At 37.3% G+C, this 23,709-nt stretch overlaps 5 protein-coding genes and 1 long non-coding RNA gene across 12 annotated transcripts; 5 read left to right on the top strand and 1 right to left on the bottom strand.

Annotated features, from left to right (window-relative positions):
• Positions 1 to 872: 872 nt before the first annotated feature.
• LOC107275083 (mothers against decapentaplegic homolog 3) lies at positions 873 to 9,946 on the bottom strand. 2 transcript variants are annotated; one of them, XM_015754854.2, is made up of 6 exons: positions 9,539 to 9,942; positions 4,003 to 4,211; positions 3,695 to 3,894; positions 3,381 to 3,604; positions 2,943 to 3,256; positions 873 to 2,739 (listed from the first exon to the last, which is right to left on the bottom strand). In XM_015754854.2, the coding sequence occupies exons 1-6, from the start codon at positions 9,739 to 9,741 to the stop codon at positions 2,471 to 2,473; spliced, it is 1,419 nt and encodes a 472-aa protein (XP_015610340.1). In that variant the 5' UTR covers positions 9,742 to 9,942; the 3' UTR covers positions 873 to 2,470. The 2 variants fall into 2 exon arrangements, with proteins under 2 accessions (XP_015610340.1, XP_024935743.1); XM_025079975.1 differs by having other exon boundaries at positions 2,628 to 2,765; positions 9,539 to 9,946.
• On the top strand, positions 5,252 to 8,212 carry LOC112493650. Its single transcript, XR_003058182.1, has 2 exons — positions 5,252 to 7,440; positions 7,501 to 8,212. It is a non-coding gene; the product is annotated as an uncharacterized LOC112493650 (long non-coding RNA).
• A 73-nt stretch (positions 9,947 to 10,019) lies between the features above and the next one.
• LOC107275081 (condensin complex subunit 2) lies at positions 10,020 to 13,204 on the top strand. 2 transcript variants are annotated; one of them, XM_015754852.2, is made up of 3 exons: positions 10,020 to 10,117; positions 10,258 to 10,423; positions 10,504 to 13,204. In XM_015754852.2, exon 3 carries the CDS (start codon positions 10,829 to 10,831, stop codon positions 12,899 to 12,901), a length of 2,073 nt encoding a protein of 690 aa, XP_015610338.1. In that variant the 5' UTR covers positions 10,020 to 10,117; positions 10,258 to 10,423; positions 10,504 to 10,828; the 3' UTR covers positions 12,902 to 13,204. The 2 variants fall into 2 exon arrangements, with proteins under 2 accessions (XP_015610338.1, XP_024935742.1); XM_025079974.1 differs by having other exon boundaries at positions 10,258 to 10,338.
• An 864-nt stretch (positions 13,205 to 14,068) lies between these two features.
• LOC107275085 (probable malate dehydrogenase, mitochondrial) lies at positions 14,069 to 15,259 on the top strand. The gene is made up of 2 exons (XM_015754861.2): positions 14,069 to 14,464; positions 14,534 to 15,259. Exons 1-2 carry the CDS (start codon positions 14,078 to 14,080, stop codon positions 14,903 to 14,905), a joined length of 759 nt encoding a protein of 252 aa, XP_015610347.2. The 5' UTR covers positions 14,069 to 14,077; the 3' UTR covers positions 14,906 to 15,259.
• Positions 15,260 to 15,287: 28 nt separating this feature from the next.
• Positions 15,288 to 20,477, top strand: LOC107275084 (endoplasmic reticulum junction formation protein lunapark-B). 5 transcript variants are annotated; one of them, XM_015754856.2, is made up of 10 exons: positions 15,288 to 15,620; positions 16,398 to 16,439; positions 16,531 to 16,718; positions 16,792 to 16,978; positions 17,458 to 17,469; positions 17,709 to 17,967; positions 18,155 to 18,316; positions 18,401 to 18,601; positions 18,985 to 19,154; positions 19,225 to 20,477. In XM_015754856.2, the coding sequence occupies exons 1-9, from the start codon at positions 15,594 to 15,596 to the stop codon at positions 19,116 to 19,118; spliced, it is 1,212 nt and encodes a 403-aa protein (XP_015610342.1). In that variant the 5' UTR covers positions 15,288 to 15,593; the 3' UTR covers positions 19,119 to 19,154; positions 19,225 to 20,477. The 5 variants fall into 5 exon arrangements, with proteins under 5 accessions (XP_015610342.1, XP_015610345.1, XP_015610341.1 ...); XM_015754859.2 differs by having other exon boundaries at positions 17,709 to 17,850; positions 18,985 to 20,477; XM_015754855.2 differs by having other exon boundaries at positions 15,289 to 15,620; positions 18,985 to 20,477.
• Positions 20,478 to 20,929: 452 nt separating this feature from the next.
• On the top strand, positions 20,930 to 23,215 carry LOC107274855 (nascent polypeptide-associated complex subunit alpha). Its single transcript, XM_015754413.2, has 6 exons — positions 20,930 to 21,055; positions 21,758 to 22,022; positions 22,115 to 22,234; positions 22,428 to 22,523; positions 22,601 to 22,759; positions 22,969 to 23,215. The coding sequence occupies exons 2-6, from the start codon at positions 21,768 to 21,770 to the stop codon at positions 22,981 to 22,983; spliced, it is 645 nt and encodes a 214-aa protein (XP_015609899.1). The 5' UTR covers positions 20,930 to 21,055; positions 21,758 to 21,767; the 3' UTR covers positions 22,984 to 23,215.
• The last annotated feature ends 494 nt before the right edge of the window (positions 23,216 to 23,709 follow it).

Consider the following 23,709-nt stretch of genomic DNA (forward strand, 5'->3'; position numbering starts at 1 on the left):
TTTTAACCCCCCCCCCCGCCCGCCCCCGATTCGCCCTACAAACCTTAATGTCCAAATTTTTACATCCCAAAAGATTTTTCAAAACGAGCGACCAGAGCCTCATTACGAAAGCACCATGGCCCCTCCTCCAGGCAAACCAACTAAGAAAATGAATCTAAGAACAAGACCAGAAAAGGAACAAAAAAGCAAATTACAAAAAGTTTACGATTTTCGCAAAAGCACTAAAACACTATACATCGCGAGGTGTAATTTCTTGGTTATTTATAAAATTGCACTGATTCGAAAATGATTCGTTGAACGATAGGGTCAGTGCGAAAAAGGGAAGCGAAGAAAAGTAAACGAGTTGAAAACAAAAGAAACGATATACACAGAATCTGTACGTATATGTATGCATATACGTACGTCTATCCTTTCTTTTGTTCTCTCGTTATAACACTTATAACGCACATTTATGCACTATCCCCCCTCTCTCTCTCTCTCTCTCTCTCTTTTCAACCCTCATATAGTATATCGTCATCATTCGCATATCCACATCATTCAAAATTCAATTTTTACACACTAGCATCTCTCATTCTCTTAGCCTCTGACATACTAGACTATTCGTATTTCATTATAAATATAAAGCGTCTAACGCGACGCCTCGTAAACTCGATAATATTTCATTTTTCCTTACGCCGATATTAGTAAATAAGATATTTCTGCTCGCCCACAGATTGCGCGCCGTTACAATATCCTTATCCTCTAGTAAGAAGTAATGCTTCTATCCTTAATAAGAATAGCGGTTAGTTAAGATAAGACACCATAATACGTAGCGATATTTTTCGTCGTCTCCTTAAAGGAGGACCCGAACTCCATTTAGCCATCATTTTCTCTCTCTCTCTCTCTCTCTCTCTCTCTCTCTCTCTCTCTCTTTTCTTTAAACGCGATGAATTGTATATATATGACGCGAATGACAAGGACACTCGTGTTTTTCCTTTTCCTATTTCTTTTCACTCTTTGCTACTCTACGATCACTCTTCGTCTCTTTTACCGTTGGAGGAAACGAAGGTTCAGTCGTCCATTTGGGGAGGCAAGAGTTTAAAACATACACACAGGCATACACACACATTCATGATTTCTGACTATCTCGACACAGTATCTATAATGTAATTATGTATAGTGCGAAAAAAAAATTCATATAATTTCTAACACATGGATACACTGATTTTTAGTTTTATCAGCTCATTTTCATCGCGATTGGCAATACATTGTCACGTAGCACAAAAAAAATGAGTACATTTTTTTTCTTTTTCTTTCATATATATACATCAAGCAACGAAGTGATAAGTGTTGATATTAAAAGACAAAAGTGTAGTACCATCGTATCTTGAAGTGACGTTGTTCAGCCGCAAAAAAAATGAAAAAAAAAGATAGTAAAAAAATGTCTTACGACCCAGGAAAGGATCAATATCCGGAGGACTGTTTCGGGACGTGTCCGTAGTTTCGGCCAAAATGCACGAGAACCTATTGTTATCTGTTTGTATAATATTTATAATATTAAAGAACGGCGCGAAATTTCGCGCGCCCATTATTCTCTTTGACGGTCTGGTATATAAATAACGTTTATGTATCTTGCGAAGACACAGCGGATGCGGGTTTCCCTTACATATCATAAAAATATGTAAAAGGTAGCAACACATTATAATAATATATTTCGCTTCAATCTACATATGTATACTCGTCTATGTTTCAATTCACCCTGGTTCGTGTATATCAATTATGGTACGTGTGTCGTGTGTGTTGTATATACATATACATATACTTCTCATAACCACAGTATGTATATATAGATAGGTGCCGCACGCGTTCAATTGAGAATTCGCGCTCAAATAGTGCGTGGAATATGCGTCCTTAGTGTTCTTAGAGTCATCAATGTTTTTTTTTAATCTTTCATAATTTTTAGTGCGCATAATAAAAAGTGCGCGAGTCAGTTACGAGCCTTTTTTGTTCTTTGAATGTCTCTCTTCTCTTCCTTCCATGTTTTCTTTTTCACTTAAAACAATCATGCTTATAAATCTACATTTTTATATCGGTGGATTTGGTCGAGCCCTAAACAGGAAGTCACTCCGGTCGGACACGGAACTCGACTTCCGTTTACTCTTAGCTAATAAACATGCGTCTTCTCTCTGTATTTCCATTCGCATGCGCGCTCTATCGTCGACCGGATGAAAATGAATGCTTTTATTTTCAGTAATAGCGAGGCATCCAGACGTAAAGATACGTGACAGCGCACCTGGCGCCGTCGAGCGGATATTTTTCTAACCATCTTGCATTTTTTTTCTCAAGTCATCCCAAAGAATTCTGTACGCACCGGACAAAAAATGTAGATGCGATAGAAGCCTCGGTGCGGTTTTCTCTCGAGTTTCAACTCTCGGAAACGGTTGTCTATTTGCGTGCTCAGTCGCGCACTTGGAAATGTCGATTACTCGCCTTATGACATCGATGAGCATGGAAGCCGTGGCGAACCCATCTGCGTGAGAACCCTGTCGAGCCACTGTAAAGGCCCGTTTAAATGCAGCTCGATCCAACATGGCGTCGACGTAACGGTTTGCCGACGATATTCCGCGCCCCAACCTTTCACGAAGCTCATTCTAATGGTGCACATCCGCGTTAGTTGATAAACAGCTTCGAAGCCCTGTGACACGGACTGGGAGAGAAGAGCAGCGAACTCCTGGTTATTGAAGATCTTCAGATTGCAACCTGTCAACAAAGGATCATAGGGGATCCTGATAGGAGGGTATGGAATTCTTGAAGATTTTCTAAGTCTAAATCAAACCGAAGGATGAGTTCTTTCTTAATCTTTTTTTTTCTCATACAAATAATCACCAGATCATCCTTCGGCTTTGGACAGTTGATAAACTAATATTTGACACATGGTTTGATTAACTACAGCTGTTACTCACCAGGTGGTATTTTACAAACGGTAGCCGGATGCCATCCATAACGCTGATTGCAATTTGGACTCTGGACGAAAATACTGGAGTCCGAAAGACATTCCGCAAAGACTTCCCCGCCGATATAATAAAGTCTGACACCTTTCCCAATGTGTCGTCTGGTCTGCTCTACTACGGTATTACGATTCACGTTCGACAACAGACCCAAACAAAAACGTTCTGAATTGCTAGGATCCGTGAAACCATCCACGGTTATGCTTGGTTGAGATGCGTGAAATGTCTCGCCGACTCTCGTGTTCAGCTCGTAGTAGCTTATGGAGCACCTAATTAAGAAATAAGACACGTTTCCACAGAAAATTCTTAAAATTGAATTACATCAACTACCATTATATCATACAACGTCCTTCTCCCCCCACTCCCTCGCATGAATCACCACTACGAACTCACCAGAATGCCGGCTCGCAGTACATAACAGGTTGCGCATCAACAGGACTAGGCGAAAGGCGCGATAGTGACATATTATCGTTGTGATCCATATTGTCACCGTCTTCACTTATGTATCCAGGCGGTGGAGTATCAGCCGGAGGATCCATAGATCCTGGAGGTGGATGCGGCGAGCCCTGAACGCTGCCAAGGCTGCCAACACTAGCGGGACTCGTAGCCTGCATGCTCTGTGAATCCAAGATGATAATTATTTGACAATGAATGGAGAAAAAGAAATGAAAACACGACTCCATCGGATACTACAACCGAACACTAACCTGCATTCCTTGGTACGGATTATTTGGTTGCTGCTGAGGGGATTGCGGTATCCCCTGTTGATTATGATGCTGATGATTCAAGGTGGCGTGGAAACTAGTGTTCTCGGGTACGCTTACGCTCAATTCCTCCAGGGAAGTATTGTAAAGAACTGACTCGTCACCCGATAGACTATGCCGTGGTACGAGTATGGCCGGTAAAACTAAATGAAAAAAAAAAAAGAAGATAGAATGAAATCAATCACATTACCATACAAACAAAAATGTTCAACAACTTGTCAACTCATTCACAATAAAACTGAATACTCCACCTGGTGTCTGTATTCGCTGGTAATGATAGGGGTTCACGCAGACCTCGTCCCTCTTCTGGGTGAAGGCGTATTCGCAATGCTCGATAGCCCTGAGCTCGTGGTGCGACTGCAAATCCGGCCAGCGCCACAAACGACAATAGATCACGTGCGGTAGACCCTTGCCCCGCACTCCCTGCACCCCAGTATCGCCAACACCTCCTGGGCTAGGCCTGAAACGGGATATAAAGTTAACGCAAAACAGCTACGTCAGATTCACCGAATTGTCGTTTATTCGGGTCACTTCGGATTTCCGTACTAGAATGCCCAGCGACAGCTCTTCTCGACCCACACAAACATCATATACAAATTCAAGAAAATGACAAACACCATTCCCTAGCATAGAATTGAATGACAAGGGTGGGCTTCAATTGAATTTCATTTCTTAGAATACAAAACCACTGCTTCGCAGTTACATGACTGATCGCATTCACATTGCGTATAATATTCTGCGATGAGCGTTGGAGAACCGTACATTAAATTTACCCGCGTATTACGTAAACAAAGAATGTCAATTGTTTCTCCTGTTCGATAAATAGATGGCGTTCAGGCTGTAAATCAGTAGATTGTGAATGGTCTGTATATTTCTTATGTAAACGTGCAGGCAGGTCTCAATGACCCAGAAGTGGAAGTGATCGGTAAGCCGTATAGAGATAACATCCTATGACGTGCAATAGTACTCGAAATCCTTATGGATCCGGTTTTGGTGCCAAGATCGATTTCACGTAGTTCGCTACGATTATTTTCCAAAATCAATTGTATTTGGACAATCCGAACGACACTTCGACAGCAATTTTTGTGAATCTCTAAAATATATGAATGCTCCCCCCCCCCCATGATTAATTCACGATCAACTTTTTATTACTGGTAGATCCTTATCAATAATACAATTAAGATTATCAGTCGTCGTTCTAGTTTGCATAGGTACTACTCGTAGTACGGGACAAGTAGAAGGATAATCGCTGGACTTCTAGGTTAAAAATTTTCCAAATTGCACAGGGATTAAAAAGTGTAATTGAGGATATAAGGGGTGCGTTGACTCGGAGCTCTGTTTCTTTCAAAAACCAATCGACTCTTAGAAATTTTCAAGACACGAATCACTTTCCTAGCCCGTTTGTAACTACTCCACATATACTTAGGGCTAAGTACGGGGTGCTGTGAAGACATTGAAGATCCTGTTGAGAAATTTGACACAGAGATCATCAACGGCTGATCATCTTTTTCCAGTATCTTATTTTTCTTCTCTTTATCTGTTATTAATTTCTTCCTCCCTTCGATTGCCTTGTCTCTTCCTCGTTCTCTTTATCCTCTCCTACACTCTCCACTATATTTTCTGCCCTTCCCATCCCATTCTCTCCTTCTTCCCCTCCTGCTTTCTGATTTCAACCCCTCTACCACCGAGCGATAAATTTTTCCAAAGGTATAACGCTAATCACCCTCTCCAAAATGCCTGTCAGTCCAGTACAATTAAAAAAACTCAAGATCCACAAAAGAGTTTTGAATACCAGCGCGATTTTCCCTATGAAGTAGGATAATTCGATTAAATCGCCCACACCGAATATTTCCGGTAACTGACAAGGACGTAATAATAGTTTAGCCCAGGGAGAAGAAAAATAATAAATTTATTAAGTATTTTCATACCTATATAAATATATTAGACCTATTGCAGTTGGTAGAACTGCGCGAGTCCATGTCCAATGGCGTCGACTAAGAGAAACAAGTAGCGCGGGGATAGCCAGGCAGGCAGGATGTAAACAAATAGTACAAAAGTAAACCTTGGATGTCGACAAGACGCTATTTTTACAACGAGTAAGAAGTGCGCGGGTATGCGCGGGGACGCGTGCGTTTCCTCAAGAAAGTTTAAAAGACGCGCGGAGTGTCGTTTGCGAGCATAAAATCTGACTTACGTAGTACCTTAATTCGCGTGTACCGAAAGAGTCTTGCGTTGTCATGCGGTTTACTGGGCTATACATCTTCCCGAGTCAGTGGTACATTTTCGTCGATCAACCCATACGAATTGAGTATCCGTACGTACGACTTCAGCGCCACCGTCAGTCTCCGATGGTTACGCGGAAATTTATACAAACGTTTTGTCACCCCATGTGAAATATAAACCGCATTCGTACGTTTTACATGAGCACGCGTCCCTGATCGTCTACGCCTATATATTTTGGCATTTCGATCGTTACGTTTTCGTGCTTCTAGTTTGTTTTATTGGATCGAATGAATACGTAAGCAGCAGGGACACAGGAGTTACGGATGTGAATTGCGTGTGCAAGCCTTGACCTTGAATTGAAAAATTCTGTGCTTCGTTGCGGTATCTTGAATTTCGTTGGCGATAGTGCATCCTCGTAATTCCTTGCGTTTCGTATACATCGCGCTCTTAGGTTAGGTTAATATCTGACTTGTGGCGAGCGGCAGTACACGCTTATATTGTATGTACGTGCGATATAAACATGACGGAAGAGATCTTGCAGATGATGGTGAGGAATTGTGTCTCGGAGTTACAAAGTCACAATTTGACTCTAGTTGCTGACGCGCTGACTTAGGAACGCGCAAACGTGTTTGCCATGAAATTCTTCCATATATAAATAAGAGGCGGTTTAATCGGATGGAATGGCAATAAGCAAACGTCACGAAATCCGATCGCCGTTACGTGGAATTAACTAGAGAGGGAATGATTTAGATTAAAACATAATTTCAAGCGTCAATGATCATTTGTTGGTTTTACGAACGCTTACTACAAGAACAACGTGATACGTATACCCTGGATTACGAAGTGTCAAGGTAGAATGACTGTATCTGTTTTGTCACTTTGTCTTCACTCTTAACGGAGCAAATACAAAGATGGCAGATGTACAGCACGATAAACGTCATTGATAAGATAATAAACTTGAAGTACTAAGTAGATACGTTATCGATAGCACTACGCTTGAAAGATGATGTCCTTTCCAAGGGTCGGCAAAGTTGACGGTATCATTAGTGTATATTTAAAAAAAATAATAATAATTGTAAATACGACTAACAAAGAGTCATGCACACAAAATGGTAGTGCACCTAGTACACGTATAGACAATTAAATAATCAACAAAAGAATCCTTTGCCCGACGCGTCTTATACAAATACAAAAACCACGTAGGGTACCTATGTGAACGTAATTCAAACAACGTTTGAATAAAATCATCATAGATATTACACCACTGTACAACCTTAAAAAATGGCATAATCAAATGAACCCATGTCTTACATAACCATAGCAACCGTATGAAAACTGTCAAACCTATTGCGTCTCCTGTACTTATATGTCATAGATCCAAAATTCATTAAAAATCATGAGAATCCCCGGACTAGGATCCGCTTGGCGGTAAAAAGAATGCACTATTAATAAATAGTTCTTCCAAGGTTTGCATGGTGCAGCTATCGATTTTCGTCCAGGATATATCCAAGTCATGTTTGTTGCAGCATATCAGGCAGTGTGCGCGAAGTGTCTGGTGATATAATCTCTATATGTGTATATAAGTGCATACAAGTGAATACGTGACCCGAACAGAAGGAGGAAACGGTCCGACATAAAGAGGGACTTAAAAATATTCATATGCACAAGAAATAGACATCGGATTAGGTCGGGAATGAAAGTTCGGTCCGAGGGGAAGGAACAATAGAGAAAATAAAGTAGGGGATTCCCCGGCTGTAACGTTAGCTAGCTCCTCCGCGCAACTGTGACAAACTTCGACACTGACATTGGGGTAGGTCGGTCGTCACCATGGCAAACGTTCAGCTATTAAAAATACAGTCAACCAGAGGCGAACCCTGTGCGAATTGGTCGGCAAAGGCGAATTAACGGGCCAAGAAGCCGCGTGGTTTAACGTCAACGAGAATCGATCGATGGACAATGGCCGATGCTTGAGAGGAACATAATGTATTACATATGTGCATATATAAATACACAAACATGTATTACTCATCCTGTGTAAAAGGAAACGGCCATTTTCGACGTAACGCCGTTTAATGCAAAAATCGAATAGAAACGAGAAATAGCGGTTGTTGGATTTTACATCGGATTGCATTGAGCAATAATATATGTATAGATGTCATTAATGTTACGCAATCTAACTAAATGGAAATGACTATTATGGACTAAAGCTTATAAATAAATGTATAACGTTGTTGTGCATATGTTTGTTTTCATTTGTTTTTAGGAGACTGTAAATACAATATTTAAAAATAAAGATATCTGGGCATATAAGCGATAGAATATACATGTGTAGGCGTATGGTGATATTTATTTGTGAGTATAGTATCCTTGAGATCATGAAATATTGAATGCACTGGTAACACATGTGAGTAATTCTGACGCATGGTGAAGCAGATCAATAATGACATCAATTGGTACGAATCATAGTGAAATAATAAATTGGTATAAACAAACCGAAAGACTTGCTATTTGTACAGTGAGGGAGAAAATACAAAATTTTTAAATTCACTTAAGCATATAACACACAGCGTATAAAAATAGTTGTAGACATAAAGTTCCTAGAATTCAACGTTGTTCGAGTAGTCTAACGAATCTCGTTTATTTCTCTATTTATGTTTCGCACACGCAAGATAGAAGACAATCCGTGTACGGATCGTGAAAGTAAGCTAACGCATAAAACGCACATGTGCGAATACGCATACATAATACTGTAGCGTCTCGTCACGATTCTGGAGGGACAATCGCACAATAAGAATTGCCTTGAACGACTGGGAAGACTATCCTCATATGCAATTTACACATATATGTATGCACCGGTAACTCATCTCTGTGTACATTGAGTACACATTAGTTGTGCATATATTAACTTGTATTACTAAGCACATGCATCGTTTTGCATTAACATAACACAGAATTCTTAAGAAACGTATTTTCAGAATATGAAAACTGGTAACAATTTTAAGTCCTGAATGAGAGAAGGTAAGATGAGAAATCAGATATTATATGATGAAGCAGATTCATTGATTTTTTTATGTAGATAGTTAGATACTATTACTAACAAAGTGTAAAACATTTTCAGACGTGATATTGCTGAGAAAACTTGAGATTTACTGGTTTTTTTTACAATTTATAAATACTTTTATAGATAAAGATTTACTGAGATACTTGTAAACATAGATCTTTATGTGTGGCAAGCTTCGTGTTCTACTGTACTGTTTTATTATTTCTTTGAGATGATATATCTTTTTTTTCATAGTCAACTAACTGAAATTTTGTAATGCGTACAATTTGTGACAAGATCAACAGTGGATGAATAAAAAAAGTTTTAATCACAGAATGCTAGATGATCTGAAAGCAATGTAGAAAGATCAAGTAGATGTTTGAAAGTGTAGGATGAGATAAAAGATGAGTTCTCGTTGCTGTAAAAGAGTGCAAATTGAGTAGATTTGATATTGGAATATAATATGTAAATATAGTTATACACACTGCAATGGAGAAATGTATACATATAGAAAACACGCGTACCTTGGTATAGTGATGCACTTAGTATTGCAGTTCTGCGTTGTGATGGCTTTCTCGAGTTCCTCGAGGCCCGCAGATTTCTTGAGCTTCTTCACGAGGCTCTTAACAGCCTTCTCGCTCCATTTGTCCTCGCCCTCGGCCTTCTTCCAACCCAGCAGCCGCTTCACGATTGGCGGGTTAAAGCTGGGCAGCATTGAAGTCATCATTTGCGATCAGAAAAACGCTTGCGACCCGCATCGGGCCGCCCGAATTTATCGCGCACTGAAACGCGCCCCGACGTCTTCTCACCAGTTGTGAGCGTCCCTTTAAGGCCACCCTGGTGACGGATATATCGAGTTCTCGCGCGTCAGACCGACGCGAATCCTTCACACGGGCGGCGAAAACTTTGTCACAGCCGCCATTTCGTTCCTCAGAACAGAATCGTGTCTTTCCGTGAATATTCGGTAATCTTCGATATCGCTCGCGCATGCCTTTGCAGTGGGCCGTCGTAGTGTTTCCATTTGGGCGAGCAGAATTGATACAACTCAATATGTAGCTTTGCTATTGGTCGGATCTACTAGAACATTTTTCAAATGATCAAAGGTGTAACTTCTTTGATTCGACTTTGCTAATGGAAACCCGTTAGGCTTTATTTTATGATTTTACTCTTCATAGAATATAATTAAATAGAAAAAATCATTATTCGTTGTAGTTATATAAAAAGAAATTTGACTCATTTTCAGAATGTTTTTTATCATCTTTAGGAACGTAGAAACGTTCAATCCAGTTCAAACTGACAAGACGCCATTCTCAAGTTTAAATGGGTAAATAAGTTCGTTGTTTAAGCTTGTAATACGTTTTAATTTGTTTAAATATCTTAAAAGTTGCATTCTAAGTATGACAAACAAGGTTCGTAAAATCAATTATTCGGTATTGGGAGTGCGGTTCATGTGAAAAATCATTAAAGTCGAATTATCTAATTCTTTCAGGAACTCTTACACGAATTGGAGGTTTTGAAGAAAACTCATGTGGAATTGCAACAGTTTTATTCTTTGCTGCGTCACATTAAGGCTGATCTTATAAAAATTACCAACAATTTTACTGCTATTGAGGGTAAATAGAAGATTCCAAGTGTCCTTTGCTCTTGCAGAAATTATTTTAGCCAATCAGTAATTACAGACTTCTGAGAGAGTATAATTTATAGTATATGACAAAATTATTAGTATAAGCACTCTTAAATTAAGACCAAGTTTGTGTCACTAGCTTGACCTATTATTAAAATAGAAACAGAAGGTTCTGTTTAATATTGCAAAAATGTTGGCTCGAAAAAGTATGGTTCTCTTTCATGGAGAGGACTCCTTGAATGGTATTATTAACACATCATCGCCCATAAGAAGGAAATCCATAGTATCTCAAAAATCTAACTCAGTGACTCTTTCTGAAAATGATGATGAAGCTGAGAGATTGGCACGCAGGAGAGAACTGCAACAATTGGATCGAAATAGTAGTTCTATGACTCCTCTAACTAGTAATAACAAACGCAGATCATTGGGATTGGGTTTAGTTGCTCAAATGTCAGCGCCACAAATGGCTGAAAGAGTTACTCAGTGCATTAAACTAAGTGCAGAGAACAAAATTAATATAAAAAATGCATTCAGTCTAGAAATGATTGATTTCATGACATACATGATAAAGAAGAAAGACACCAACATGACAAACTTACAAGTTGCAAGTACTTCCTTAGATGTGAGTACTAAAATCTATGGATATCGTGTGGATGGAATGCATACAGATATATTGCGTATGATGGGTGGCTTAGATAAACAGGATGATCAAGCAAGAGAGGTATTATCACAAACTGATGGTGATCAAAATGATAACAATGCTGAACAAGCTCAATTACAAGAAAAAGTCAAGAAAAAGAAAAAATCGCATCAGAAAATCCTTACCAGCATTGAGAGTCTAAAGGGCACCATAGAAACAGTAAACTTGACATTAGCTATGCACCGAGAAGGTGATTCACAGACAACCGATATGTTACATCAAGCAATGCTACCACATCATGCATACTCTGGATTCTATCTTCATCCTTATAACGATGTAATCGCAGATACAAACAAGAACAATGAATCCGAACAACAGAAAGATCCCATAGAAGTTTCATATCTCCAAATCGATAATATATTGAACAGCGAAATTTGTGCTCCGTTCACAAATTTTCAATTTAATGGCTGGTCAGCTGAGGATGAACCGGAAGAAGAGAAGGAGGATGATAACACGACGAAAAACAACGAGACAAATTATCAATTTGACCTGGACGCATCACTTCCGGATAATGACGAGCCTCTAGGTAATGACATGAATTTCTTCGAAAGTGAAGAAGATATGGAAAACGTCAATAGATGTGCCATTCAACGAAATGATGCTGTGGAAAATATAGTAGACTTCCGGGACGCCGTGACCTCAGCGAGTCACAATCAACCCTTCGAATATTCCTACGTAAAACGAAGTGTAGCCATTCATTGGGCAGGTCCCATGCACTGGAAAATTAAATCCATACCAAAATCCTTAACTGGAAGTAAAGTAATGGAGGCTTGTCGCCAGGAAGCTGTTCGCAAACGCAAGGAAATAGAACTACAGTATGACGAAGAGATAAAGGCGGCATGTAAAGAACGATTTGTACCTGGTCAAGCAATAAAGTTGCTAATAAAAACTGCAAAGACAAACTGGCAAGAAGAAAAGGTGACTCTTCCTCGGGACATTCATTACGATATTATCAAAGCAACTTCATTTTATTGTCGACCAGATGTCGTGTTGAATTTCCAGAAGAAGAATCAAGTGAACACCACTCAATTAGAGGATGATTCAGTTGGTTATAATTATGATAATGAAAACGACAGAACTAATTACTGCCCCAATGTCAACACTGAAGATTATCATGCTGGTGATGATAACGATTGCGACGTCGGTGGAGCATTTGAACTGGATGACGATGGTGGATTATGCACTCAACCTTTCACTGGCGACAATCTTGTCACTGCCCCTAAACTTGCCAATAAAATATTTATTCCATTCTCTCAACGCGCTAAGAAAATCGATATGCGTCAATTAAAGAAATGCATTTGGAAGTGTTTGCTGAAGACATCTAGTGATAAGGAGAATATTGATATTCGAGAAGCTGTCGAAAATGAAACTGCTGTTAAGATAACGGAGAGCAAGAACTTTGCTGATATTTATAAGGAATTGCCAAAAACATTATCAAAGAACAATGCTGAAGCTTTAAGCTTTCCTATAGCTTTTGTCTCTTTATTACATTTAGCCAATGAAAAATCTCTTTCGGTTGGTAGTTCGTCTGATATGTCGGATCTTATCGTTCAGCAAAACTAGCATTTGCGGTTCATTCATTTTTATAAACCATTACGGTAGCCCGAAAATGTACTTTTTAGTACATTTTTATAACAACATAATCACACTTTGAAACCTAGTGTCCAAAACTTATACGATAAGTATCATAAAATGAATGAACAGTTAAATCGATAAAGAACCTGCGGCAATTTCCATAATCTTTTAATATACTTTAGATTTTAATGACTTCTTCATTGTATTGTCCGATATATATGTTAATTAAACTGACAGTTTAGAGAAAAGAGCATAGTATAGTATATTTTGAATAAAGATAACATATAAATACTCCTTGTATAATCTTTTATCAACATGTAGTTTCTAGCGGTTATCATTTTTACAGACACTCCTGGAAAACTGGTTATCCCAAAAGAGCAAGGAGGTGACAAGACTGGGAGAAAATGAAAGAATCCAATATTTTTAATATTATAATAAAAACATTGATATAAAAGAAAAGATAATAAATGACCTTTAACCCTCGCGGTCCTTCAATGTCCAAAAAAATATAAGAAAAAAAAATGAATATCTTATTAAGCATTATGTCATTTTCGTCACACATGACATATACTAATAACCTTATAATAGTCTTCGGAAAATTCTCGTACGATTAAATATTTCTTAAATAATTCAATAATCAAATGATTTCGTCATTACAGTTTCACATAATCTAAAAATGATGTTTCACCTTTCAAGATACCTTATCGCCTCAGTTTATAAACCGATTACAGTGCGATTACCAGAAATTCCACGTGTTCATCCTACAATTTCCAATTCTCCTACTACCATTAAGGATACCACATCATCGCAAGATAATATTTCAAAAAATAATATAGACGATAAAATTACGTCATCGTCTTGCATTCCCAAAATTATTAATGGTCCGTCTAATCGTCGTGGCAGCATTAATGTAGCGATCATTGGAGGAGGAATGACACCAATTTATACAGGATTGCTTCTAAAACAGTCTCCAGTAATAAAGCTTCTTCATATTGTTGACACAAAGGATACACTTGCTGGTGCAATTTTCGATATGGGTCATATTGATACATCTATTAAGATAAGACATTTCAAATCAAAGTATCTAATGGAGGCTTTAAAAGATGTACGTTCCAAGTAGTTCATGGTAAAATATATCAAATCTAATTACCTATTTTTTCTCAGATGGATATCATTGCTTTAATGGATGAAACAGATTTTGATATGGGCAAAGCAGGACCTTTAGCTCAATTTATGGTAACTTCTACGTACGTTAAAAGAATGGCTGAAAAAATGATTCACGCCTGCCCCACAGCACTAGTCGCGATTTTTGCACGTCCCGTTACATCTTCACTGGCAATGGTATCTGAATTATATAAACGTGCGGGATGGTGGGATCCTGATAGAATAATTGGATCTACAGCAATCGATTGCATGAGAATTGAAGCAATGGCTGCTCATTTATTGGATTTGAATCCAGCATATTTTTCGGTGCCAATCGTAGGTGGTGCTGATCCTTGTACAGTGGTTCCATTATTGTCCCATGCTAAACCGATTAATCTGTTCACAAAGGTCCGTTATCGGTGTCTTTTTCTTAGATATTTATAAATAGACGAGTTAAAGTGTTTTGTGTGAGTTTAGGATCAAGAAAATATGCTGTTACGAAGACTTCGATCTGCTGACAAGGAACTGGCTAGTACAGAATTGAAAGGACCTAAAATATCAAGCGGTGCTGCCGCTGCGAAATTGATCGTTTCTCTTGCTGGTGGTTTAAGTGGTTATAAGAATATCATCTCATGTGCTTTTGTCAGATCAAATGTATTGCCAGTCTGTCGTTTTTACGCTTCGGAACTCGAATTTGGACCGAATGGGGTACAAAAGAACTACGGGCTTCCAAAAGTATCGCAAAGAGAATTATCTCTGATAGAAGAATCAATACCATTGATAAATGAATACGTTAGCGTAGCTATAGATAATGTTCACAGTGAGAAAGAAGAAAAAATAAAAGTTTGAGTGACTATATTTGTAAAGTTGTTTCTCAAATGAAAATGGTATCGGTCGTTAATGTCGCATGGTAATTATAACGGAGCTAGAAATTCCCGCCAAAGGAAATTCCCAGCTACTTTACCGACAATATCGAAAAATGTCATGTAAATTCAATATCTCGGATTTATCAATTAATGACTATGTTGTTTTAAACGTGACGCTAAGGTCAACAAATACACATATGACATAATCACCATTTTCAAAGGATATGCTAAACTTTAAACAATAAACAAAATTTACTCGTGTAATATTGCAAATTAATGTAATAATCTGCATTAATGATAAAAAATAAAAATCGTTGGTATATCTTGGATATTCAAACCTTGAGTCCTGTTGTCAGTGCTGTTGACGTCCTTGTCGTCATTGGCGTCGTCGACGTGTGTTGTGTATATTTTTGTTCGCCGATCAAGTCGTTGAAAGTTTGTTACAACAAGGACTATACTCTATAAATATCGAACCTAATTGGGTAGCATTTAAATTTAGAACGTGCAAGTACATAGGCCGTAACGGAGTGAAAGAAGGCCGCAGCCACGACGCCCAATTCTATTTTAAAATCTTGCGGGTTCGCCGTGGTCAGTCTCATCAAGTCTGACATATTGGCTAGATTATTCTTTAATCTGTGGATTCTTTCAATTCATAAATATACAAGAATATAATGGGGATACTCCTGTCCAGGTTTCGCGTGAGTATTACTTTAGAATTTATGAAATGAATATCTTAATAAATATTTTAATGACAATTTTCTATATTTCGGTGATTCGTATTTTGTCTAGGTTAACTGCCGTTAAATAACACCAATGTCTTGCTTCCCAATCGTGTACCTTTTTTTGCTGAATTTGACCATGTATTTCTATTATTTCTGGTTATCCTTTTAATTTTATATAAAGTCTTCTCAGAAATTATTTGAGACTATTTTGAGATATTATGTTAAATCGGATATATTGCGGCGAGGTTAGGCGGGACGTTTAAATTTTTGGGAAAGTAAAATTAAACTAGTGTAGCAAATGGTTACTGGTATGAAAATTGTTATTTTTATATGTTGTTAGGGATTTTGCCGGTGGGATATATTTACTTATAGTGTTTCCAATGATTGCACGAAATTGATCGTTAATTTATTCTTGTGAATCGACACTTGACCATTACATTAGCATATAATGACTTTGCCTCCTTGTGTACGAAAATTTATGTTAGTTTCACGAAAGGTATCCGTTTATAGTATTATGCAATTTTCGATGGTGATTTTGTCATTTAACAATGAAGAATATACTCATGGAATGATAATGGCTGTTCTCAGGCATGATTCACTATGAAAAATAAATTTACTGACTCAATTGGCAATTGTGATGTCATTAATTATATTTAGTTTATATGTCCCTAAAAACACATACCATTTTACACCAGTGTGATGCAACAGATTGTGAAACAAGAGTTAATATAAATGAAAGTGCTTTTATTTCAGAAAACAAAAACAACCATTGAGGTCCTGGAAGATTTAGATGCAGTAAGTGCGGTTCCATATAAGACTAATAAACTACTATATAATATACTGATGTAGCGTAGTAATAAAACAGTTAATATTTTCTTGAGAACAGAAGATCAAAGACATAGAAGAATATGGACAAAGTACAGAAACGAGGCATAAAAAGATTGTTGGGAGACTTGTCATTTACAGTGTTGCTCTTTATATTGTGGTATCACTTATTTTCTATTTCATCTTTTTCCCAGCAGCTTTATACGATCAAATATTCTACATGACGCCACTTCTGTTATTCCCTTTTCTGTAAGTCATTCATAACAATGGTCCGTTTACTGTTTCTAGACTTAATGAATGATTATCATTATTTTGTTTATAGAATACTGTTCACAAAAAAATTAATCTCATGGTACTATAAGAGAAAAATATCCAGAAACCAAGAAAAACTAATAACCATGCAGAGCGAAAAGAAGAAGATATTGGACCAGGTCACAGAAACAGAAACTTTTAAGAAAGCCAAGGAGATATTACTGAAGTTTGCACCTGATCAACTACGGATGACACCTGTAAGTCATCAGCCATTGAGAAAGAGAGATTCGGATGGAGAAGTAGAAAAGAAAGGGGGGGAAAAGGAAATATATCAATTCCTTAATCGCTAGTTCTGGTACTTTGTACATGGATAATTTTACATTGCTCTTATTTATATAGACTACTTTATTTTTTTTCTAAATACAATTTTAGTAGAAATAGATTTTCTATTTAGTTATATCGTAACTGCCTTTGCTCTCAATTTACTTCGTAGGCATTCCATTGGCACAAAAGTAAAGTAACAGTATTTGAGAATATTCTGCACATTTTACATAGTCTGCACGTTTTATCGTACTTTGGTGTATGCATGGTTTGGGTAGAGTATAATTAGTCTTGTACAGATTAGATCCCTATCACTGTATCGAAATAAGCAAAGACTTTGTTTATTTTCTCTGTGTTTTAATTCTTTATGTACCCAATATCTTTATTATTTTTTTTTTTTTCTCTTAATTTACAGTTGACGCCTAAGGTATGTAGATAATTTCATTCGGAGCACGTTTTACATACTCTTGAAATTCCATTGCGATATTCTATCTAAATCAGTATGTAAAAAATACAGTCACGCTGAGTGTACGGGACAAAAATCAGTGTAATTAATATCTCAATCAAAATTTATATATCACAATTACAGTCAGTATGAACAATGACGGGTGATCTAAATTACTGGAAGTTTACAGATGGAAATTATGTAGAATAATTTGATTTTAGCCGATGTCTAAGGTAGTAGCACCTACCGAAACGCCACGTCGACCTAGCACACCGCAAGCTATTGTACCGACATTGCCTGGAGCCGGCGAATTAAGACGCAGAGCGTTGACAGTTTCGAATCTACCACAAAAAAATCAAATCGGTAATCCTGCTAACAGTGGTCTTGCACCAGTTGGCGTAACTTCTGCGCAAACTCCAATTTGTAGTACCCCCATCCAGTCAGCTACCAGATTCACTAATGACCCAAGAACAGGCCCCAGTTAGTATCTCTACTTTATTTATTTTTTATTTATTTGATATACACTCCACACTTCATTTCTTACCATTCTAATGTCATCGATCATTATTATCATTGAACACAAAACCGCTAGTGCAAAGTTGCGCAACAACATTAATATGTTTGGAATTTTTAAAATCATAGTTTAACGTTGATATCTAATTTTCAGGAGCTCCTCTACCACGTCCTATACTTCCTCAACAAAGAAGCTACTTGGATCGCTTGGTGGAATACTTAGTGGGTGATGGACCATCGAATCGTTATGCTCTAATTTGCCGCCAATGTGAATCTCATAACGGAATGGCACTTAAAGAGGAATTTGAATATTTTGGTAAGCTTTGGTCAGTTTACAAGTGAAACGATGAGCTTGTACTTGTATTACAAATGTATCCAGGAACTTTTGTATCATTTATAGGATTCAGATGTTGCTACTGTAACTTCTGGAATCCAGCGAGAAAGCAGAAACCCTCAGCTCCAAAATTGGATTTTGATACCAGTGCTAATGTTAATACTAGTCTAATTATCGGCAATCAATCATTGGGTAATGTTCTCGGTGATACTCAGCAGTCTGCAAAACCCACTCCAGATGATGGTACTTCCACTACATCGGACACAGGTAAGTATTATTAATACTGCAAAACAGTGATTATTGTTTCTATTGAGATATTTTCACTTTCTTTGTCTATAATATCAGGAAAAATCTTTCAAAATCTTCCGAAACGATACACTGTACTGTCTTGAGGGAAAATACAGTTTATTTTTAACGTGTACGGTCATTTCGACTTTCAGATGATAATTCTTTGGACTCTCGGACAGAGAGCAATTAGATATCTTGAAATTTGTAAGTTCATTGTTATCACTTTACCCCTGGAATAAATAGATCTTCTCCCGTATTAACAAATTCGAACATTAGGAAAGTCAAAACTATTCATTAAAAAAATCCATTGGACCTGAACTCTGCATTTCATTAGACATTAAAGATGTTTAATTTTTTTTCAGACTCGGATATAGAGGTGGTGGAGAAGCCAAAAGAAGACGAGACGGAAGAGAATGAGAAGAAAGATAATGAGAAGAATGAGAATGAAAAGGATGAGAATGAAAAGGAGGAGAATGCGGAGAAGGTAGAAAACTAAGAGAGAAAGAAATGAAACTAGAGAATATACAAGAGAGTAAGTGAAACTATTTATAAAACAGAAATAAAACAGCGAGCTTCGATTACATTATCAATTTTACACGCAGCATCGATTGAAAGTCCCGAGTCGGAAATCGTAACAAAAAAAAAACAGGAGGAGGAGGAGGAAATATTGCAAACTGAGAAAATGGAAGTCGAAAAACCTCCAAATTTATAAGTCACTTATCGTCGCTTTTTTAAATTGGAAACTAATTAAAATTAATTATTAAGCGTTACAGATCATTTCGATCGATACCTTTTTGTATGTCTAAGACGTTGAAGGGAAGATAGAAAAAATTAGAAAAACTTTATTACGAGCAAGACTGTTAATCTCTTGTCAGTAATATATTAGGTATGTATTCGTAAGGAAAAAAAAGTACGTTACATTCGTTAAAAAGCGTTTTAATGATTGTGGATTCTCCATTATTTTTCTCTCTCTGATAAACCAATTTCTGAATTAGATCTGGAACCCATAATGGCGGCGGGTTCTGTAAACATTTGGTCAGTAGTTGGCCCTTCCAGATGAAAATTTTTGTTCAAAGATCGTACACTTCGTGCCACGGTCAGAAGTGTCTGTTGGAAGAAGAGAAAAAAATTGTTTTGAATCGTATAAAATATAATTATAGCTTCCGTTGTGTCTCTCAGTGCTTATTAATGGGGAATGAATTATAGTAATTACCGCATTCATTATTAATAGTTAAAAATTCTCAATTTATACTAGATCATCCTCATATCTTGTTATTCAAACATATTAATTTATAATCAGTAAAATTTAAAACGGAATCTTTAATGTGTCCACAACTTGTCAAGATATTACCTGTTCGTCGTGCTGTGCGATTATGGAATAAATTTACGGAATGCTGATTACGCTGATGAGATATAGAGCATTATTTATTAATGTTTAAGTGTCCTTGTGTAAAACCGTTTTAGCGGTTTTCAATACGTAACGACACCGTCTTGATTTTCAATTAATTCGATCGAATTAACGAATTCAACTCGCAAATTCATTCTGCTCGTCACTAGATACGAAGTTGCGATGCGTGTTAGTGAGTCAATTTTTCTATTAACTGCGAAACTGTGACGTAATATAAGATAGAAAATGATTTATTGCGAGTTCGACGCTTCGTTTTAACGATCGTTAATTGAAGTTCATATATTTATCTGTATTTTTAAGAAGTCGACTAACTGAAGTAACGCGTAATAAGACTTATACTAGTGTATAATCCTACGAAACTTGATCGGCTATTGTCACTTGTATTTATAAGAGAATCAATTGATTTGGAATATTGTTGGATGAAATATACTTTTGAATGAAAACTAATTGCTGATTACTGTTTTAAATCATCCAGCAATCTTGTTCCTTTCTCGCGCAACAGTCACTGAATAGTTTCTAATGTATCCAGGAACTTGCTGACTCTTATGAAACGACATGAATTCAAGTTTGTGCAAAACTTTCTGATCAGCGATCACTTATTTTATGGAAACCTTTAATACATAAATGTAAATAATAAATGTCTACGTTTACACGACGGTTTTAAACAGGTTCAGTTAATACTAATCTAAAGAAATAGACATATCATAGGCATTTCTATTTGAAAGAAATATTTGGGATTGCTCAATTCCTTTAGATCAGTATTAATTTAACGGGTTTAAGACCGCCGTGTAAACGTAGTCAATAACTCAACAGAAGCTTATAAAACATGTATTTAAATTCTGTGAAGAAAATTGGTGTTTCGCGGAAAACCGGAAATACAGACTCGATTATACACGCGTTCTTCTATCCAGGCAGATCCAGGCGTTCTTAAAACTGCGAGAAGCAGCTCAGAGTCGTACTCATGTGAATCGGTCTCAGTTTATATGCTAAAATAGTGCTCGGTTGTCGACGGAACATTGCCCGAGGTAAATCTGAAAATTTCAGCGGAATCGTAGCTCAGATCGACTCGTGGTGTTGAAAAATCGAAAGACGAATGTTAATATTACATGTGGCTATTAACAATATTTAGTAATTTTATTTAACATCAACGTCAGAGCTTTGGCTTTCGTGAGTTTTCTGTGAAAGATTAGTTGACATCGACCCACCTCAAAAGGCGTCGAATTAATAAAGCATCGATCGATCGCTGATTTTTTATCCTATTTTATGCAATCGCGATGTACGTTACGGTTTTATTAACGATGGCAAAGAGTATTGGCCTACTTATTGTAATGAGCTTCACTTTTGGAATTCTTTGGCGGGCGCCATAACAACTTCCACCCAACCGCGATAATGGTTTGTCGAAAAAGGATATGATACGTGAAATTATCAGAATTTAATTTATACGTCTTCATTAGAATTTTTGTCGTAGGTAGACTGTGGGTTATAATTAAGGTCAACAGTTATGTTCTATAGTATCTGTTAGAATTGCCGGGGTCTCACGAACCCCGGTACAAAGCACGTGGATTTTGGTTCTAACATGGACGTCCTTGTCGAATCATTGTGAAATCATAAAAGGAATTAACGTAGATTAGTTAAAATAACCAGCATTGTTTGTTTATAAGTAATTTGCGCCAAAAATTTTTGCAAAACGGAGGAAGCTTTTGTAACTCTGTGCTTTTTTTTTACAGATTATACATCATGCCTGAATTGACTGAATTAGACAAGGCTGCATCCTCCGAGCCTACTAAGGTTGAGGCTGCAGCTGCTGGATCTGGTACTGACTCTGATTCAGATGACTCAATACCTGAGCTGGAAGATTCAGGTGTCGGGGGCACTGTTAGCTTTCCAGGCAGTACCTTGACAGGACTGCCTATCGATATGGTATCCAAAGCCAAACAAAGTCGTGGAGAGAAGAAGGCCAGGAAGCTTATGAGCAAATTGGGTCTAAAGCCTGTAAGAAAGTTGATTTTGTTATGCTATGATTGATATGGTATTATTGTTGAACTAGAATAATTATTTTTACATGAATAACCTATATGTATCAGGTACAAGGGGTAAACAGAGTCACAATTCGTAAATCAAAGAACATTCTCTTTGTTATCAATAAGCCAGATGTTTTGAAGAACCCAGCTTCGGACACTTACATTGTCTTTGGTGAGGCAAAGGTAAGAATAGTTATGAATCGTATGGTTATGGTTAAGATCAATAAATTCTGATGATTCTACAAGGTTTCGTATATAATATTCTGAAAAACCCATGGGGAAAAACTTGGCAGACTGATATATTATTCAAACAATAATTTGCCCTAATTTTTATTAACAATTAGCCTTTCATTATTCTTTTTTTTCGTTTTAACAGATTGAGGATCTTAGCCAACAAGCTCAAGTAGCTGCTGCTGAGAAATTCAAGGAGCCGGCCGTAATTCCTGCAACTGAAGCCGGCGGAAGTACAACGGTAAGGCGAAAATTAAGTAGTTCCTTTTGAACAAAAAAATACATTAAAACTTTATGAAAAATGTTTTTTTCTTATAGGTCGTAGCACCAATTCAAGAGGAATCCGAAGAAGAAGTCGACGAAACGGGCGTCGAAGAGAAGGACATTGAGTTGGTAATGTCTCAAGCCAATGTCTCTCGAGGGAAGGCAATTAAAGCTCTCAAGAATAACCAGAACGACATTGTTAACGCTATTATGGTGAGTTAATACCGATATAATGTTTTATTTTCAGGAATACTTATAATAATATTCATGATGAAAAACGTGCAAGGTTTCGCTATTTAATATCACAGTCGGATTGAAAAATGTCGAAAATCTTGGCAGACTGACGCTATTAATAAAACTTCAGATACTTAAGATTATGCAAAAGGCATCTGTAAACTTCAATAAATCATTTTATTTTACAGGAACTGACAATGTGATGAAGCTGCTTAAAATTAGGTTGCGCTGCGTTGCGTGACTTGCGTTGTGAGGTCATTATTTTATCATCAGTCGATCATCGTTTTTTTTTTTCTTTATCTAATTACGTTGCAAGGAAGAATACAAAATCAACCCAGAATCCGCCTTGGACAGATAGATGCCTGATCCACGGAATAAAACTACATGTATATACATAATTCATACAAAAAGAATAAACACATTAAGGAAACAATATTTCCACCTTTCATCATTTTATTAAATTCTTCAATCAAGAGACTCGGTCGAGTCTCGCGCCAAGTACAGGCAACCGGCTGTACAGGGCGCAGCGCGCCGAGACTCTTTACTCGAGTCAACTCCTTATACCTGTGTTTGGAACGAAATATCTTATGAACCGCTATATATGAGGAAAAGTTATTGATACATTCACTATAGGAATTGAAGGTTCTGAAGCGATTGCCACCAAGTTCAATACGATTAGTGTACGAGATCAGGGCGTATTGAGATGGTGAGAGAGATGATTTTATTTCAGTTCCGTCGTCGTCGTCTTCGCACGTCCATCGCATTTTTTACACGACAGATGGCGCCGACTGCTTTGCCTTCTTTACCTATTTGTACTCTGGATGGTGTTAGTAATTTACGAATACACAACACAATCTAATACACTTTATACGTGAAGCTACCGTTCATACCGAATTTCCAGTTAGTATAAGGGTGCTTTCACAACAGTA

Source organism: Cephus cinctus, unplaced genomic scaffold (genome assembly GCF_000341935.2).
Source record: "Cephus cinctus unplaced genomic scaffold, Ccin1 Ccin1_scaffold0123, whole genome shotgun sequence".
Lineage (NCBI taxonomy): Eukaryota > Metazoa > Arthropoda > Insecta > Hymenoptera > Cephidae > Cephus > Cephus cinctus.